This window comes from Raphanus sativus, chromosome 7, assembly GCF_000801105.2.
Source record: "Raphanus sativus cultivar WK10039 chromosome 7, ASM80110v3, whole genome shotgun sequence".
Lineage (NCBI taxonomy): Eukaryota > Viridiplantae > Streptophyta > Magnoliopsida > Brassicales > Brassicaceae > Raphanus > Raphanus sativus.
The window spans coordinates 156,679-177,652 of record NC_079517.1 but is presented as its reverse complement, the minus strand read 5'-3'; the positions used below and the strand labels follow the sequence as shown (position 1 = coordinate 177,652).

General features: G+C 32.5%; 2 protein-coding genes across 2 annotated transcripts; one reads left to right on the top strand and one right to left on the bottom strand.

Moving 5' to 3' along the window:
* Positions 1–2,926: 2,926 nt before the first annotated feature.
* Positions 2,927–4,253, top strand: LOC108834746 (uncharacterized protein At2g39795, mitochondrial). Its single transcript, XM_018608072.2, has 3 exons — positions 2,927–3,266; positions 3,423–3,790; positions 3,878–4,253. Exons 1-3 carry the CDS (start codon positions 2,991–2,993, stop codon positions 4,035–4,037), a joined length of 804 nt encoding a protein of 267 aa, XP_018463574.2. The 5' UTR covers positions 2,927–2,990; the 3' UTR covers positions 4,038–4,253.
* Positions 4,254–7,374: 3,121 nt separating this feature from the next.
* On the bottom strand, positions 7,375–11,198 carry LOC108838737 (BEL1-like homeodomain protein 9). The gene is made up of 4 exons (XM_056991072.1): positions 10,325–11,198; positions 9,134–9,531; positions 8,650–8,710; positions 7,375–8,063 (listed from the first exon to the last, which is right to left on the bottom strand). The coding sequence occupies exons 1-4, from the start codon at positions 11,030–11,032 to the stop codon at positions 7,491–7,493; spliced, it is 1,740 nt and encodes a 579-aa protein (XP_056847052.1). The 5' UTR covers positions 11,033–11,198; the 3' UTR covers positions 7,375–7,490.
* Positions 11,199–20,974: the final 9,776 nt, after the last annotated feature.

Sequence of the window (20,974 nt, the reverse complement as noted above, 5' to 3'; positions counted from 1 at the left end):
GTTAAAATAAATGATTTTAGAACGCAATTGTACAATACTTTTACATTGATATTTTGTTTAAACAATGTGACATATTTCTATATTACTTAAATATTTACATTGTAATTTAAATTTGTATACAAATCAATATATGTGTAGTTTGTGGTTAAAAGAAATGATTTTGAATCCAAATGTACACTACTTTTATATTGATTTATTTTTCAGTTCATATAAATATTTTAAATATATTTATTTCAACTGAACTAACTAATATTTTGTTAAATTGGCCCCTGAAATATATTTTATACACCAATATTTATTTTTCATAATTAGTGTTATATATTTTAGATTTATCATAATATAACTAACGATATTCAAAAGACCTGGACCGAATAAAGTTATATGGCTATTTTTGTTATAAATATCCGAACCCGTTTTAGATACATTGGTTATTTAGATATTTTAAGGTTCATATACATCAGAACCGAATTCATCCAGATCCAGAATGACCAACCTCAAAATCCACACATAATTTTATAATATTCAAGCGGAATTTGGTTTCAAAAAAAAAAAAAAAGGATACTTGAAAGATTAAACACCATGTACCTAAATGGACAAATAATCTAACTATTTTATAAATTAATAAAAATAACTCTTTCTATGTGTTTGGCTAAATTAAATGAAATATAAAAAGTTTTTTATCAAGTAAAATAATTATATGGTGTAAAAAATTAAATGGTAATAAATGTAACACATTTTAATTATTTTGATTTTAAGTTATTATTTTATTCACAAAAACATATCTTTGAACTATATTTTTAGGTACGTAATTTTCCACCGATTGAAACTAAAATAAAAATATTTTAGTAAAATAAACTAAACCAAACGTTTAATCATATGTAAAACGTAATATTGATTAACTAATAAATAAAAATATGTTATTCATGTTTCTAAACAATTCTCATTTGTTATTAATTTATTGAAAATACAATGGCTAAATATGTAAATAAAAGAAAATACACATCTCTACTATTCATGTTTCAAACATATCTCATTTATTCTACTATCTATGTTTCCAAATATATTTCATTTATTCTACTATCCTTGTTTCCAAACAAACTCCAAATGTACTTCAACTTTAATAATATAGACTAGATTTTGACCCGCCCTTGAAAGGGCGGGTATTATTTTCACTTTTATGAAATATATTATTTGTTTGTAATTATTGAATGTATTTATTTTAGTAAAATCTTCTTTATAATATGTTCGACATATAGAGTCTCTCTCGTACAATGTGTTTTTTTTGTTTTTGTTTTATTCTCTTTAATAAATATATTTATTTGGCTTGTTATTAAATAAATAATTTAGAACGCAAATGTATAATACTTTTTATATGATATTTTGTTTAAACAATGTGACATATTTCTATATTAATTAAATATTTACATTGTAATTTATTTTTTATACAAATAAAACATATTTGTGTAGTTTGTTGTTAAAAAATGATTTTGAATGCAAATGTACAGTATTTTATATTGATCTTTTGTTATGTGCAGCCATTATTTTTTGTTCAAATATAAATCATTTTCAAATACTTTCATTATTTGAATATTTTTAGTTTCCTATACATCAGAAAAAAATTCATATAGACCCGGAGGATTCAATTTGAAATTCACACATAAATTTATATCTAAACATGGCCTAATATCAAAACCAAAAAATCTATACCCGAAAAATTGACCATAACCTAAATGGGTATCCAAATATTTATTTCTAACGGATTCCTTAAACAAAATTTTTTTTTTATATGTTTGGCTAAATTAAGTGAAATATAAAATTTTATTCAGTAATATTTGTAAAATATTAATAATGATCAATATATGAATATCGATTTGTTCAATAAGTTTTGGAATTTTAATTAATGAATTTAAATTGATTTGAAATTCAGTGGTAGAATCTGTAAATAAAAAAAATACAAAAAGGAAGTACCTAAAAGAAATATCAAAACCCAAAAAATATATACCCGAAAGAAACGACCCGTACCTAAATGGATACATGAATGTATATGCCTAACTGATTTTGTAAACAAATAGAAAATATTTTAATGTGTTTGGCTAAATGAAGTTAAATAAAATTTTTTATTTACTAATATTTTTACAATATTAATAGTGATCAATATATGAATATCGATTTGTTTAGATAATTTTTAAAATTTTAATTAATTAATTTAAATTGATTTTAAATGCAATGGTAGAATCTATAAATTAAAAAAAAAACACAAAAAGAAAGTACTAAAAAGAAAATTTAAAACCCAAAAAATCTATACCTGAAAGAAAATACTCGTACCTAAATAGGTATCCGAATGTTTATGTCTAACTGATTTTGTGAAAAAATAAAAATATATATTTATTTTTATGTTTTTGGCTAAAATAAGTGAAATATTTTTTTTAATAGTAATTTTACATATTAATAATGATCAATATATGGAGACATCAATTTGTTTAGATAAGTTTGGAATTATAATTTGTTAATATAAATTGATTTTAAATGTAGTGGTAAAATCTGTAAATAAAAAAAATTACAAAAAGGAAATACATAATTTTTTTTAAATGCAATGACTAAATGTGTAAATAAAAGAAAATAAATATACTGCTATCCATGTTTCCAAGCAATTCTCATTTAATATTGTTATACATGTTTCCAAACAAATCTTTTTTAAACTGCAATTCATGTCTCCAAACACTCCGATTTTGTACTTCAACTTTAATAGTATTGATGGGTGAAACCGGCAATTTCAAAGAAGTGGAAACAGTGACGCAATCCTGCCTGACCCGAATCATAAAGCTAGCAATTAATGGGCTTTATCGGCCCATTAATAATGGAGGCCTTATCGTTTTAATAATAAGAGAGTATAAAATCCTCTTAAACCCCACTTTTTATCTCTCAAGAGTAAAACCCTCATTTCTCTCGATAGCCCCAACCAAACCCTAGAAAGAAGAATCCTCCCGAAAATGTCGTTGACAACCGTCTTTCGCCGAGCCTCCTCTAGAGTGGCTACTCTCGCCTTCCGTTCAGTTAGATCTCCGGTGAGCGTCCGCAGTGGCTCCGAGAGGCTGATTCTTCTTGGTAGCCAGCAGCAGCTCAACCGCGCATCTGTGATTCCTTTCTCGAGATTTCACTCGACGGAAAGTGCGGTCTCGAAAACAACCGCCGACGAGAATCTGGTGAGCGTTCTCGAATCTGAAATCGATTGCGCCGTTAAGGAGGAGGCCCCTGATCAGGACGTCGTAAGTTCTCTCTGTTTCAGTAGTATATGTTATCTCGTTTATGATTTTGCTTGATTTTAGTTAAAATAGTTTAGTCTTTGAGTATGAGTCAATAGTTTAGTCTTTGAGTATAAAACTTTTGTACTGAACAATTGTTTGTTGAGAAACAAAAAACAGATGGAAGAGATGCCAGAAGGGTTTCCTTTCAAGATCATTGATACTCCTGGTGAACGGACTGTGTTGCTTCAAAGGAATTTTGAGGATGAAACCATCCAAGTCGAAGTTGACTCTTCTTCACCTTATGACGACGATGATGATGAAGAAGATGAACAAGAACAAGCTGAACAGAACGATGCTGATGATGAAGATGACGAACACTCTGTTAAAATCCGGATTCCCATGGTTGTCAGTGTCTCCAAAGGTGATGGTGTCTGTCTTGAGTTTGGAGTCAGCGCTTTCCCTGATGAGATCGTCATTGATAGTTTATCCATCAAACATCCTCAAAGTTCTGACAATGACCTTCCTTATGAAGGACCCGACTTTGAGTATGTTTCATTCCCTCTGCTTTGCTTTGCTACAATGTTTGTTGGATGTTGTTATGTGATTCGAGTTTTGCTTGTTTTCTTATCTAGTGACTTGGATGAGAACCTGCAGAAGGCTTTCCACAGGTTCCTCGAGATCAGAGGGATCAAGCCCAGCTTCACTGACTTTCTCGCTGGTTATGTCGCCAACAAAGACAGCAGGGAGTATCTTCAATGGCTTAAGGACGTCAAGTCTTTTGTTGAGAACTGATTACTCACTCTTTCTTTCCATCAATAATAAGAGTCAAACTTTTAGTTGAGGTTTTTTTTTCTTTACTTCAAAATGTTTTGAGTTTATTTCAGATGAACCTGTTCTCATCTTGGTGGTCCATTATGATCCATAAAAAATTCGTTGAAATGAGTTGTTGCCTTATTGGATACGTCTACAATTTCATCTCTGATTAATATCTCTGTTCAAATCAACCAATTTATAGGTTTATGTAGTTCTCTCACTTTGTGCATAAGCAAACCATGCATTTGGCATCATTTGATGATTTCATATGATTCATATCAGGTTATCTTTGTGCATCTCTTAGGTGACGTTGATACATTTGATTTTGCTTCTTGTTATCCAGAATGTTAGTATGAATAAATTAAATATTTTTGCTTTTTGTTTCTTGATAAAATCATAAAACAGCATACATACAGGATTTATATTTAGGGAGGGACTAGATAGATAATACAAAAACATGTTATATTAGCTCTGCATTTTGAAAATTTAAATATATATTTGAAAGTTTTATATTTACTAAAAAAAAAGCCTAGTTATGAAGTTTACAAATGAAGTGATTTTAATTTACAAGATTCAGTTGTAGTAGAAAGGAATAAAATGCAAAGAGTAAGGACTATCTTTAACTAACCAATTTCAATGGGTTAGTGTGATGCTTCTTCTTCTTCTCAAAGCAAGTTTTACGTATAAATAAATTAGTCTGTGTAGAGCTGAATGTTGCCTTGTACCTCGAGCAAGGAAGAGGTAATCTGTGTCCCGAGGATTAAAAATCATATATACATTTTCTTTACATGTCTATGAAGTTTTTAAACCTCAGGATGCAGATTACCAGTTCCTCACCAAGTATCAACATCTTCACCTTCTTCTTTATCGTTGCTGCTGTTAGTGTATCTGGTGAGTTGTTTTAGTTGTTGTTAATGGTGGGAATATATATAGAGCTATTGAAGCTAATAAACAGTGACGGTGCAAGAGTATAATACTTATTCCAAAGGTTTAATGCTTCTGGAACAAATACTCATAGAGACAGACAATATCTTTTCTTGTCCATGATTTCTGTTATATTCCTATATTTATCTTCAGTTCAGCGCATATCCAAAGACCGATCGATATATACGCCTTGACGCGACTGATGTCTAAACTGGCCTACACATGTACATAGCTTTGCTTGCATTGCATGGGTTTTAATTTTAGATCGATTTTCAACGCTATTGACGAATGAGGTCGTTATATAATTAAGTATCCTTTATTTTTTTTGTCTGTTCAAGTTTCTTTATTTTTCACCAACAATGGGCTTTTTTGTTTAACGTTTACTCCGAGCAAATCGTAGACATTGTTTTTCGTCTTAGTAAAATATTCCCTATCACCCGTTCATAGTAGTAGAGTCAAGATAGTCCTTCTCGAAAGTATGATCCACCACGTCTTAGCAAAGCGCCCGGTTCCATTTCTCTTTATCCTACTGCTTCTACACTTTGCTCCAGTAAGTATCTCTCATAGACTATTATAATAATCTTTTTCCTAAAAACATCATTTTTATATTTAATAATCTTTTGTTGAATTTGCAAGAATAATTGAATAGTTATATGTGTAATTCTTAGAAATTTATTTGATTTTTATACATAAAACGTGTGGAGGGTAGGGTGGCTTTCGCATCTACATAAAGGAGCCGGATTGTGAAAGATCAAATCATGATAAATTGATTCTTTGTTCTTTACGAGCCAATGATGGCACCTTCTTCTTTTTTATTTTGCTAACTTTTACTATTCAAATAGTCTATTGAAATTTTATTTCCTTTTCTAGGCTCTCCTCTCAATTCATTTCCTATAATTTTATTTCAGTAAATTATATGCTCAAATTGCTAAATTGTAACTAATCGTAACATATTGAGATATTCAGTTGGCTTCTTCATTTTTAAATAAGTAAATTCCATATGTTCACATATTGAAACTTTTTCACGATCAAAACTAAATAATCTACGATTGGGCGATGCTATGATAAATACTTTGTAATGAGTATAAACAACATAAGAACTTGATGTGAAATTTGAGAGTGTTAGTATGCTTATATAAACATAAACAAAATTAAAGGGTATATTAAGAAGGTTAAGAATTGGTCAGGAGAATAAATTCTGAAAGAAAGAAAATTTTTCTTTTTTGTTTTTACATAAGATGAGAGGAAAGGTTATAATGTATATTGTGCTTGTTTTCCAAAAGCAATTGCAAAGATATTTTGAAGCAATAAAAGCACTCATTTTCGAACTCTTGCTCTCATGGGCTCTTCAAATGCCCAGTCTGTTATACCCACCCTTTAACCATTGTTGGGGTGCAACCCGAATTGAACCACAAAAACCGAACTAATTGAAATTTGCTTTGAACAGTTCAAATTCGTTAAATAGTATAACCTCTCACTGGCTTAAACCAGTTGGTTCGAAATGTTAGGGTTTACAGAACAAATAGTTGAGAAAAATAGATAAGCTCGTTCAGTTACTCATCAGACTCGTCAATGTTGGAAAAACAGACACTTGCACAAACAACCTATGACGTTGGATTTAATCGAGAGTTAGAGCCTATAATTCATTTCAATTCCCATTCCTTAGAGAGATTCGTCAAAGGAAAACAATAACAAAAATAAATAAAAACGAAAACATTCTAAATATACACATCATTTGCATTACAATTTTTAGGCCTGGGCACGGATCGGATATCCGAGTTTTTTAAGGTATTTGTGATTTGCTTCGAATGTTACGGATAACTAATTTTCCGATTTGCTTTGATTCGGAAAAATACGGATATTCGGAAAAACGGATATCCGGAAAATAAATAGATATTTGCGGATATTTGCGGATACTTACGGATATCTCATTTGTTTTGATTAATACAAATAATCTTAAAAATTTGATACAATTTTTTTTTGGAATTTTTTTTTTTTGCATGATATAAAAGATAAAAATTAAAAGATACAGTGAATCTACATATTTTGTAAAATTTTAAACTTAATTAACAATTATAATAACACAAAACTGAAGAAAAAAATTATAATTGTCATAAATGTTTTTTTTCTTTTATGTAATACTTTTATATAAGTAATAATGTGAATAGAATCTGTCAAATCATATGTTAGAATAATAATTTTATACATTTAAATTTTTAAATATAATCAAAATATACATGTATTTATATATTGACGGATCGGATCGGATATTCGCTTCCCAAAATTTTAGTATTTGTGATTTGCTTCGATATTAACGGATATTGAATTTTAGTATTTGCTTTGCTTCGAAAGCTTACGGATATTCGGAATTTTCGGATAGAATAGCAACGGATAACGAATCGAATCAAATTTCACGGATAAAATGCCCACCCCTAACAATTTTCCATATCTCAAATACATATAGCCAAACGTCAAACATATTTTTTTATCAACACACGAATAATAATCTCATCCTACAAAATCATGTAGAAACTGAGGATTACTACCTCCAATAAAGTCTCTCCCAAACTGACGATTTTGCACTTCATACCCACCGCCGCCACCGTAAGACTCCCCTCCTCCACCACTACTGCCACCGTCAAGTCCAAACCTCTGAGCAGTTGTCATCGGAAAAGGCTCCGGCAACCCAATCTGATGATGAAGCCCTAACGTCAACGACACTCCTCCATTTGTGCTGCTACTCATCCCCGCTACATTCGACGACGCAATACCGTAGGAGAAGCCAACCGCGCCGCCGCTACCACTGTTTCCAGCGTTCATAAAGTTGTTATTATTGTTGGTGGTGGTACCATGAACGCCGTCGTTTTGCACCCGCCTTGCGGGAGATGAGCTGTTGTTAGCCCTTTGTTGAGCCGGGGAGGAAGAAGGGTTGTTGTTATCGGGGAGGACGGCGGTGGTGTTACGTTCGTCTCTCCAAGAAGAAGAAGAAGGTCTCTGAGATTGTCGAGTCTCTAGCATATGAATCTCTTCCACCATCGGCTTCCATACCCTAACTCGTGCGTTTATGAACCAATTCGATACCTGAAAATATTAAAGTTAATTATCCACCAATAATATAATACATTTGTAAAGCAAAACCCTTAAGATAATTAATGGTTATCAATCATAACCTAATAAGTAATAACCTAGGAAGTAAAACCAAGGAAAGAAAAAAGAAACCCTAGGTATTTACTAATCTTATATATTTAACTCCGTATACTACTAAATTCTCCACACTATAAATAAATTAGACTAAATAAAGTGATTGGAATGTAAATACTAAAATTCAACATACGATTGATTTCTTCATGTTTCACTGCATTATTTTGTTCTATTTTTTAAAAATATATATTTTATTTTATTAAAAAGCCGTTCTAGAATATTTTCCCCAGAATAACTTGTGTTAAAATTTCAAGAATATTTTGGAGAAGAATATATAGTGCAATAATACTTTGTGAATGCTGATAAACATAGCTGCAGAGAGAGAATCTCATTTTATATGCGCATGGTTTTCCTATAAAAAAAATATTTGTATGCGCTTAATTATATAGTAAGAAATGCCTTAAGCTATGCAGAAGAGAAAACAAGGAAAAAAAAAACCAAAACTGAAGATATCAGAAGTGGAAACCTGATTTCTGGAGAGACCTGTCTGTTTAGCCAACATCAGTTTGTCTGTATCAGTTGGATAACTACAACAAAAGATACACACACCAATTATTTTCTCACAGTTATATACAGACACATAATTACATTTACAAAACGACATATCCATGCCCGAGAAACAAACAAGCATTCGAAATGTCCCATCTAAAACATACTTCCAAGTTATTGAACACTTATATGCATACATACACATTCTTGCATCTATAGCTATGTACTCACAATCATATAAATAAGTGGTGCATGTCATCCTGACACATTAATATCAAAAATGAGATATGATGTAGACATATAGATATCGGATATTGAACTTTGCTTATGTCAAGTTACAACTGTAACTTCAATGAAATCAATTGATGGTCTGATCGAATTGACATGGTTAACACTTAGGACAGTTAGAATTAAGATCAACTGCCTTCAAAACCATAAATAATCTTAAAATCAATACTTACGGATGCAAGAAGTGATCGAAGAGCCAAGCCCTTAGCACGGTGACTGCACGTTCTGGTAAGCCCCGGTGCGGTCTCCAGACAGGAGCATGGTTGTCAGGAAATCCATGTCTTTGACCAGCAGAACACAAGCCTCTACTACTATCACTTCCTCCAAATCGCATAGACTCGGTTCTATTCTCAGTTATCATCAGATGACCAGATTGCTGTTGTTGTATCTTGTTATTTGTGCTAAACTGTAGTTGCTCCGTTATAGCATTCTTCAAACACTTGAAATGCCTAGACAATGCCTTTAAGGTTAAACTCGCGTACGGAGCTGCATGCCCGAGACCTGCTACGCATTCGAATGAACCCATCACAGCTTGAAGCTGCTCGTAATATTGCTTATACCTCTTGTAAACCTTGTAAAACGTCATGAGAAAATGTCTTTAGATTCGAATGCATTATATAATTAAAAATATGTAAATTATAGCCTCCAATGGATCATACATTATCTTCTCAATTAAAAAAATGTTAATATACCTCGGAATAAACTAATTATAATCTTTAAACCCTTATCTTTAAGTTCACATAAGTACATAAACAGTCTCGTGCATATATTCCCTTTCATAAAGAAGAAATTCTCTTTTTTATCAATAAATTTATATCCCTAAGATTTGAAGAATCCAATTCACAAATTTAGATTAAGAAGGAAGCTCTATATAAAGCTACTTCCCTCCCAAGATACATACAGTATTATTATTAATTTAGACTTTAATATAACCTTAAAAATCTATTAAACGTAACAAATAAGGAAGAGGAGGGCAGGCCTTGTATATATCATGTCATGTCATAATATGGACATAATAAGATCGTTCTATACTTCTATTCATGCAAAACTTAAGGAAGGTTTAATTAAAAAATAGCACATCCCAATAATGAATGTGATAAAATAGTACTACTAAAAACGATATGGATTTAAATGGCTTTGCAAGGGTTTTCATTTTCCAAGGAAGATCTTTTTAGGAGACACCAATATTTATCACAATTTGTCTCCAATTTCGAAGGACACCAACCAAGAATGTGACCATTTAACACAGTAACACACATTCATGTAAGTATAAGAAAGTCTAAGACAATACTAGTTGCTGATTAACAGGTTTATATGGTTCTTTATAAGGAATATGAAAATAAGATTGTATCATTAAATAATACCTCGTCCAGCATGGAGATGAGCTTTGATTTGTTCTTCATATATTCTCCTCCCCCGCCGCAGAGACTCTCAACCGTCGGATCAAAGAGCATAGAAGAATCGTCACCGTCGATGTTTTTGTCGGTATAAATCCCATGACCCACATTACAGAACTCATCAAGAAGTATCTGTGCTGGTTTCAAGAACCTCGATCCTTTCAGAATCGATGCGTAGCCAGTGAACGGCCCGAGAGGACCGGAGCTTCTTGATGCAACGGTGACGGCGGCAGCGGCTGTTTCAGCAGCGGATCTACTAAATCCGGAGTTGACAACGCCGGGAACGACTAGATCGTACGTTAGTCTAGGGTGAGATGACAAAGAAAGAGATAAGGGCTCAGGTTTGAAGACAAGAACGTCACCGGGGGAGAGTCCATCGTGAAAGGAATGATCTCCGGCGACGGCAACTGCGTTGGATGAAGAAGAAGAAGGACCACCAAGAAATCCCATGAAATTACTGTAGCTAGGGTTGGATATGTGGCTATTGTTATTGGAGTGAAATCCACCGGCGGCGAGATAATCAGAGTCTGAGAGAGGATAAACGCCGGCGCCGACACCAGAAGAGGAAGGAGGATGAGGGTGGTGGAAGTGGAAGTGGGAATCTAGAGAAGGAATCCGAAGTTTTTCACGTCGGCTTTGTTGGAGGACATGGTAAGGCTCGTAAGCATCTGCCATGGAGAAGTTGATTTCGAGATGCAGAAGAAGAAGAGAGAGAAGAGAGAAGAGAAGTAACAGTGTTAAAGATAATGGTGTGACAGTGAAAGGAGAGGTTAAAGAGAGAGAGGCTTCTTTTGCTTTCTTTTCGAATCACCATCAAGTAGGTATGTATATCATCATAAATTATTTTGTCTGAAGACATAAATATCTACGTTCTCTTCTTGTTATAGACCTGTAATGTTTATTGCGGAATAGTTTATTGAACATTACAGGTTTGGTCAAAGGATCATCCGTCTGATGTTTGCTACTAGCTATAGTTAATGCTCTCTCATAGGTAATTCATAAAATGAAGAAGAAGTGACATGATTCTGCATACTTTTTACTATAGTTATTTGCATGATCCCCGTATTAAAGTAGTTCATATTTGATTATTCGTAACAAAAATTTTAAAGACGTCTTCTGATAATTCTATATATCGATTTGTAAATTTATTCTATATATTATTCGTAAAACAAAAATATATAAGTATAATTCTACTCGGTTTCTGACTACATATCATTAATTCATTGTACAATTGCACTCATTTTTTGGGTGCAACAATAACAAACCAACAACACACATGAACTTGCATCTATATATCTCTTGCCTCTTGGAAGATGTGTTAACATTGAAAATATAAATATGAGTATGGAAGCGATGTATACTCGACAACTTTTGTGTTCGGTAATTGATGCTGAGTATCGTGCAAATCAGCTAGAGTGGTGAAGTTTAGAGATTTATAGTCATTTATAAGATGGTTTAAAGTTGTATAAACTGGAAAAAAAAAGTGAAAAGTCCCGGGTTTGGTGGGAGAGGCTGTATGGGAAATCGAGAGAAGATGACCGGCTGTAACCGGTGACAGTCGAACAGGTTCTTTGTACAAACTGTTTTCTGTCTCAGTCTTTCACATACTTTCTGACATTTCTACTACTTTTTAAGTCTTCTTTTTGTCGTTTTTCTTCTTTTCTTTTGCTCGAATAAATACCTTTTTACACCATAAATTTTAATCATACTAATTGCTCTACTACGCGTGGATGGTGTGTCCCGCAAGGTTAAAGAGAGAATCAATTTGAGCATTTCCGTTTTGTATATATATGCTACGATTTTTTTTTTTGAGAAAGAGCCTTATATACTACGAGTTTTTTCTTCACTTTTTTTCAACAAATTACATAGGTAAACTATATTAACATATACGTAACTGACTTATTATTCCTATTTGATGACAAAAAGTATTCTGAATATATAAAATAGACAATGACAATAATTACTGAGTATGATTTTTTCGTTTAGAAGAATAACAATTATCAGAGGCCCTTTCTAAAAAAAAGAATAGCAAGTATTGTGTATGTATGTTAGTTACAAAAAGTATTATGTACGTGTTTTAAGTTATTTGAGTGAGTTAAAAAAAACCGTGTCCAACACCTCGCGTATGAGCTAGTTAGCAAAAATTATATTATAAGATCTGCCAGAAAATTGATTTTTTTTTTTGATCAATCTGCCAGAAAATTGATTAAAAACGGAAAAGTGAGTTTTACTGTATTGTAATAATCGTGTTTGAAAAAATCATTAGATGATTTTTCGTTTGCATGGGAAATAATGCGACGTAAAGCATTTGAAAATGTGTTTCAAACATTAAGCAAGTGTTTTCTTTCCTGTTTCATTTATTTTTATATAAAAGTATTTCCTCTTTTGGCTAATTTGGACCACAAATTTGAAAAGAACCAAAGCACTCCAGTAAAGTATTACAGTAGATTAAAGTGCATGTAATTATTAGTTCTGCCCTTCAGTTTCATTACATCACGGATTTACACACATATGGGAGATATACCAAGCAATCGTTCTTTTTCACAATTGTTTGGCTGAAAATAAAAATAAAAATTTAACATAATGCGATTTTATTAATTTGCTCTCTGTAGCTGACAAACAAATAGCTCTTTGTCTGTTATACAGATTAATGTTTTGTGACTCTGGTAGTAGCATATTCATAACCATTAAATTATTCACTCCCTGCTCCCTAGTAATGTATGAACATTTTAACCTATCTTGTATGAAAGTTCATAAGGTTAAAACATAATAATGAGTTAATGGCTTAGTTGGTCATAATGAAAGAACATCCCAACCACAAGAACTATTGAAATTTAAATTAATATAATCTTTTGGACAAAAGAGAACCCACTGACGCGCTTTATTCCACCATGGTAGTAAAGGGAGCAGTCAGAACTTTCAGAGTCATACTTCAATCGTTGATTCCATGGCAATGATACTGAAATTTATTTATTAGGAAGCTGAAAAGATTTGAAAGTAATTTGGATAATTTGATTTTAAAAGTAATAAACATTACTCGAATGTGGTCGTTTGAATAAAAATAAATGTAAATCATTTTCAACTGCATACAAATCATTTTTTACAAACAAGACGGCTGGATCATTTAGGAACTAACACTTACTTTTATAAACTAATTTTAATTACAGTAAACAGACTCAAAACAAATAGATAGCATACCCTTATTGTTTTGATTGGAGTAATTTGGCATAAGCATGATTTGCACGATTTTATTTATTACATAACTCTGCATAATTGTGATTTTGGAAGAGGTAATCCAAACCAGAACAACAAGAAAAAAATCAAACAAATATTGTCATTCTATAGATTACCTACATCGCAAATCTACAGAGTAACAGAAATAAATTTTTTTGTGAATCTAGAGAGACTGTTCACAATTTAGCAGGAGTTAATTAAAGTATCCAGAGACTGTACAACTGCAAAGACTCAAGTTCTGATAAATGTACAATGTGATTCTCCGGTGACGTCGTCATGCTAACATTGTTTGGATTTTATTTATAAATAAATTTCAGACATTAATACGTTTGATTTCTATCTGCGACAAATCTTTTGCTTAGCGAGACACTGAGACTCCACCGAGTTTGCCGTCATTTGATGTAACGCCGTTTCTCGTTCTTCGTAAAACTCGGTACATGTGCGTTCAGGAACTAATATCTACACATTTTCTATTCACCTGCGAGTGCACTCCACGCACTACAATATTTCCTTTTTGTCGTCCACGCACTACAATATAATAACTGTTATTAAATGGCTAATCTTAACATTTATCGGAAAAAATCGTAATTAATTAGAAAATGTAGAAATTTTTTGTTCTATGATGGAATAAGCCAGATTCGAGTTCGTCCTAGCTAAACCTCCCTGACACAGTTATCGAGGCAGCACCGTCAGCCATGTTTCTCGACATTGGTGGTGTCTCTCGCCGCCGGCGTCGGGATCTCCACTTCTCCCTCTTCTCGGTACCTCTCCTCTTAGCCAACAGCTTCAACCTCTCTGTATTTTGTTGTCAATGTTTTGTCTTTGCCTACGTTCTTCTTCATTCTAGCAGCCTTCCACGACCGTTTCTTGTTGGGAACAGAGGCATTGAGTCTTTTTTTTCCGGACTTGGACTCACCGGATCTGGTTTTTTATGGGGGGTTCCCCAAAAATCCGCTTCCTTCACCACTTACCAAAGCTTGGAGTCATTGTCGCTCAAGATATGTATCGCTGGATCTCAGGACGTTGATTATCCACCTCCATGTGAGGCTGACTCATCTCAACGCTCTAGATCTATAACTCTCCGACAAGCTTCCCGTGTCTCATCAGTGCTTCTAACCTGCTACGCCGACCTCCATACCGGCGAATATCAACCCTTGTTTTGGATAGACACCGCTTATCTTCTCGGATATGGGCTTCACCAGCCGGATCTGAAGCTCTTTCTGTCGCCTCCTCGATTTGGTTTATCTATGAAGCCTATTACTTTTCATCTGAAAGGAATTAGTTTCAGACGAACTTCTCGGTCGAGCTCTGCCGTGTCACCACCAGAACGGAGAAGCAAACCTACCATCCTCCTTACGCCGGTCTCTCCCTGGGCGCATGTTCGTCGCTGCTCCTTCATCGATGTGCTCTACCGTCGACAACATGTCACAAGTTTCATTGGGCTGGACAACTACCTCACGATTGTGAGCCTGGTGAGCTCAAAATTTATCAATTATCTAATTCTCAGCCCATCATTTTCATCAGTTTTAAAGCCTTCATGTATGTTGGGAGAATTGACCACTTTGGTCAATTTTCGAAAAATTACCGAGGGGTTCCTTGGAATTTTTACGGAAACTGGTATGCACACAATGTCTTATCTCTCTTATGGGAAGAGTTCACTTTGTTTTCTATTACCGATGGATTCACCGGGACTACCTATTTTGTCATCATCACTTACATCTTTCTCGCAGAAGAAGAGAACCGTATTATCCCCAGCCTCATTCATGAGGATCGTTTTCCCTCCAAACGTTAAATGGAGATGTGTATCTTTATCTATAGCCGTTTTGTCATCTTGTGTAGCGGTTCGTTTGGGGCCTGAAAATGCAACGGATGTCATTACGATGATATTCCGAGGTGCGGATTGGATATTAACGTCACAATTCAAGGTGACTGGCGGTGCCATGAACCTTGCTTTGACGCATTCAAGCTTTGCTGTGAATTCGCTGTCTTTCTATCGTGGAGGTCTCTTTACAATTATCTTGTATGTTTCAGTTGTATTGTCTTTTGTTGGTAGAGTTTGGCTAAACTCCATTTTCATTTGTAATCCGAATGTTTAAGAAGTAATGAAAGTTGTGTTCCAAAAAAAAATTAGAAAATGCAGAATAACCACTCCTTACAACACCTACAATACGAATGTTACATAACAAAATATGAAAGGAGAATTTATGAAAATAGAAATCATATTTCATGGTACCAATACCATATTTTGGCACATTGAAAAATAAATCCAATTCGCTTCTTAAAGTAAAAATCACATCAGTCACTCGATGCTCTTTTTACAAATTTGAACCAATATATACATACATATAATTAAAGCTCGTAAATCACCAAATCAGTATTAGGTGAACGCTTACAAATTAGATTTAATAAATGGTCATATCATCGAAAAATGACAAAGCCACACCACATGTCGACGACTGTATTAATGTTATGTTCCATCAAATCCAACTTAGTACCTATCATGTGAAAGCTTACTGGTTTTATCGTTTTGTAATTTTTTTCTCTTATTTCCACAGAAGTTAGAACATAGTCTAAATAATGAAGTAAGGAACTACAAACAATGACATAATGCGAATAAATGAAAAGGACTAACTACAAATTGCATGACTGATCACACAAGTAAGATTGCAAGAGGATAAAATGCAAAGAGAACAACTTTGCTAAAGACCTCTACACATACACCATTGAAGCCATATGCAAAGACCGATAAATTTATGTTTATCATGAATATCATAATGCAGTAGGTTTTTCTTGTTGCGGTCGATAATTATATGTAAAAAAAATAAAATTTGAGAGGTTATTTGCGCCTAATAAATTTTATAGTTTAGCAGTGTTTTTAGAAGTACCAGGAATACATTATATTTCCGTTATAAAATTAAATACACAGAAGTAGTTAAGCCAATGTATAATATTTTCTTTGATAAGATGGTATATCTGTTTTATCAAAAAAAGATGATATATTTGTTATTTAATTAATCTTATCCCGAAAAAAAAAAGTGATGATATTTTTTTATTTTTCAAATTAAGTTTAGAGTCATTTGCACAGAAAATAGACAATAACCTTTTAATTTGCAAGAATGGAAAATGATAATGGGGCCCAACATTATCAGGTATAAAATGACTCTGATAACCCTACTAGACATTTTCTTATTTTAATAGGCAAAATAATTTTGCAGAAGTTATTTATGTATATACAAAAATAGTGGACCCAACTATTCAAGTTTGCTCTCTCTTCCTCTCGTTTTTTTTTCTCAAGTTTTCTTGTTAGTTTTGTAATTTATTTATTTTAAAACTATTATTTTATTCAAAATTCTTTGTTCTCACTCGGTGATTCCGCCATTTCTTGTTTCCTCTCACCGCAAAACACAGAAAATGATATTTCTTCAAACCTTATGGTTTCAAGTAAAATCAAAAGATTAATATCACATTAAATCATAGTCTCACATCACATTATTATTCTGTACTTTCAATGCAAACTTTCGTTATCCATTGTCTCGGTATTCTTATGGAGATTCCTTAGATACGAAAAGATAATATAATAATTAACCTGCTAACATAAATTACTAATGTTTACGTATTTATTAGTTTAGTCGGCTAACATTCGCTTGTTTAGCCGGCTAACAAATATTTTATACGTATTCAGATCAAACCTTTTCATGCAATATATTTGTTAGTTTAGCCGGCTAACATTTAACAAAATATTTTATACGTATTCAAATCAAATTTTTTTCATGTAATATATTTGTTAGTTTAGCCCGCTAACAAATCTAACATTTGTTTCGTTTAGCCGGTTAAAAATATATATAAACAGTGATTTGCTAACAATATATATGTTTATCGGCTATTTGAACACTTGAAGAAAATTTTATTTTATAAAAATATAATTTAATAGTCCGTGTATGATTAGTGAATGGTTAAATTTTTTGAGGACATTAATCATAAGTTAGCAAGGTTACTTTTTGAGAACATCAATCATAAGTTAGCAAGATTATCCTCCGACATTACCAGACACTTATTGTTTTTAGCTGGTTTTAAAATTTGTGTTATATGGCTATTTGAACATTTGACTGCTAACAAACTAGTTACCCAGTTATTTTGAATGGTAGTTGGTTATATAAATTAGAGGTCGACTAATATAAATAATTATCCGATCTCATTGGTGTCCCATCTCATTAATGATCCGATCTACCTTGTCCGATTCTTTTCTATTCTTCTGCTCTGAGAAATTGAAAAAAAAAAATAAAGTCAAAAAGACTTAGATATCATCGAAAAGGATGAAAGTTTAAAGAGCAAGGTAAAAAATTAGAGGAAGCAACATAATATATGGGATGGGACGAGACTTACGAGTTGGCAATAAAAATGAGTCACAATAACAAGAGCAAACACATGCAGAAGATCAGAAACAACAGAAGCAGAGGACTTCCTCGACGGTAACGCCAGCTCCGGCAAAAAAATATTATTACAAGAAGAATAGCTATTTCTCTGAAGGTACTGGTATGAATTTCATTTCTCAGATTCCTTTGTTGTATCCAACAAAAACACATAAGCAACAAGAAAATTTCAAAAAAAAACAGAGGAAGAGGAGGAGAAAATATTTGTTTTTATTTAATATCTGAAATATAAGCTTATCCATTAATCACAAATTTCTCTCTGATTTTCTTTGTACTTCTAAGAAACAGCACTGGGTAAAATTATGAAAGACATCAATGAAAGAAGGTGAAGTAGGAGTGAGAGAGAAAGCTTAGGCAAATCAGGGAACAAATGAAAGTGAGGCGGAGGAGAGAGAGACAAAAAAGAAAATGAATTGGAAATGAAAATAAAGTAATAGGAGAAAAATGGTTTAATAGGTTTTGTTTAGGTTCTCATAGGGGTAACAGTGCCATTATGAAAATTAAACAGTGAAAATTCCATTTTTGCAAATATAGCTGTTATGTTTGTATATGGATGCCATTTTCTCTTAAGTTTATAGAACAGGGTCCACGAGGTAGTAGATTAGTAGTACAGAAATACTGTGATGACATCACCTGTTCGGTTGCGTGACTCCTGGGCGCTGTATCTGTATTACGCTACTATCTCTTCTATACCCTTTTCACCTCATAAATTGATTTATGTTTTATTTTGTCGATAGGTTAGTTTATGCTATTTTAGTATTTTCCGATATTTATAAGGAAAATCACACAATAGATTATTTTTAGAGTTGGTATATATTTTATTTAGCTAAAATGGTTGTCGTAGCTGAGCTCATAGCACCGGGCCTAGTAGTGGAATAGTACAGCCGGGTGCAACCGTTTTTTTCTTCCTTTTTAAAAACCCAAGCAAGCCCATTTATTGTTTTGAGCCATTAGGCTCCACTACGCAAGGAGCCCAATATAATTCTGCATAGGCCGCTTTGTCCATGTACTATATGATGGACCTGTTTTTTTTTTTTTTCCGATACAGAGTCAATCCATACAAAGTAGTGTTATATATTGCATCAGCCATCATGATGTGGAATGGGAATTCCTACATGTATTAATATTTCCTTAATCACAGGGTTATCGGTCAAACCGCAAATTAATAAATAAATTACTTTAATTATATAATAATATATTAGAAATGAAAATAAATATATAAAAGTTAAAGTTAAGTATTAAACTATTAATTTTATAAAACATAAAATAATATTTTGGATATGTATATATTTTATGTTTAAAAATCATTTACAAAATATTTAACTTTAGTTTCTATTTTTATTTTTATTTGACATACAAAATATCAAAAATAGTTTAGATTACTTTTAAAAAAATTGTAACAAATTAAGATTTATGACATTTAACAAAAAATCAAAACTCAAAAATTCATAAATATTTATATATCTAATGAATGATAAAATTAAACTTCAAAAATCTAAAGTTTACCAAAAGTAAAATATCATTAATATATTGTCAATAACAAAACTAATCAAACTAATTTCTTAATTAGAAATAATTCGAAATACATTTTAAAGACATAATTAAGAGCTAAAAGAAAAGAGTAAAATATGTATATTGATTCAACCAGTGGTTTAATCGGTAACCAGATTCTGGATTTAGTAATTTTTAGAGGGTTTTGTTGGGTTTTTAAATTTTGCTTTCTTCATAAATTTTAAATCAGATTTATTTTGATCATCGGATTTATCGGTTCAACCGTGTGTTCGGGTCTGAGTTTCAAAACACTGATTTTCAAGTGCCTTGAAGTATACAAAAATGTTTATTAATATGTTTCGCATATCATTGTTTTGTAAATTAGTATAAAATTTGGTATTAATTTCTGTAGGAGAGTTTTAGTTTATTTAGTGGTCTATTAGATTTTCTTTTCACTTCCCACATTATAATCTGCTACCAATCCACGTTCGAAATTTGAACTTCAATTTGGAAAAGAAAACAAGTAGGCCTTAGACAGTTAGCCTGGGCTTATGCATGTAGTCTCTTTTTCATGCATATTTTGAAAAATAAAATGAACTTGATGGAAAGGCAAGTAGATTTCAAACTGATTCGTTCACATCTCGGAAAACTGTATATTGGAAAATAGAAAAACGAAGTTGGGAAAAGATACAAAGTGATTCGCATTTAGTGTGTAACGTCTCATTCATTTCAATGAGATATTTAGAGAGGTCAAGTTCAATGTTGCAGCCGACAATATGAAAGAGATAAGGTCTTGTAGAAGTATATGATAAAAAGAATTTGTTATTTTTTAACTGTCACGTGAAATTGATATCTTCAAAGAGCGAATGAGAGACGTGGAAGAGTCACCCAGCGAGCTTTGACTCATCCTTACGTGGGTTCGTTAGTTATCCATTTTGGATAGTATTTGTTTGTTTGTTATGGAATTACTCGTAGCAAGTGGCGGCAACTACCGACCTAAGATAAGACTGGGCCTACTATCTATTCCATCGCCATGTGTCGATCATTCTATTAGACACCTCGAGTGGGAGTTGTATGCAAGTAACAAGATAACGGTAACTGATAAAACTTTGTATAGTATATTGTGACGTGAAATAAATATTCCAACTAACTACGTTACGTTTCCTTAATTTTCTCAGTTAGTTAAGCCCTCGAAGAGATATAAACATTCCCAGCTGATTAGTCGCTGTAAATTGCTATCGATGTTATGCGTGGGGGATCGATTGTATCAGATACGACGAATTGTTATTGGCTCATCCTAGAAAAAAAATATTCACATTACCACTTAGAAGATCAAGTTTTCTTTAGCTCTCTCACAACACAAAGTAACAACGAATTTAAAATAATAAGATATACTTTAGAGAAAGTTTACTTTGTCGTCACCGTACATGATACAAAATTTTCCTTACGTTGGTACTGGTAA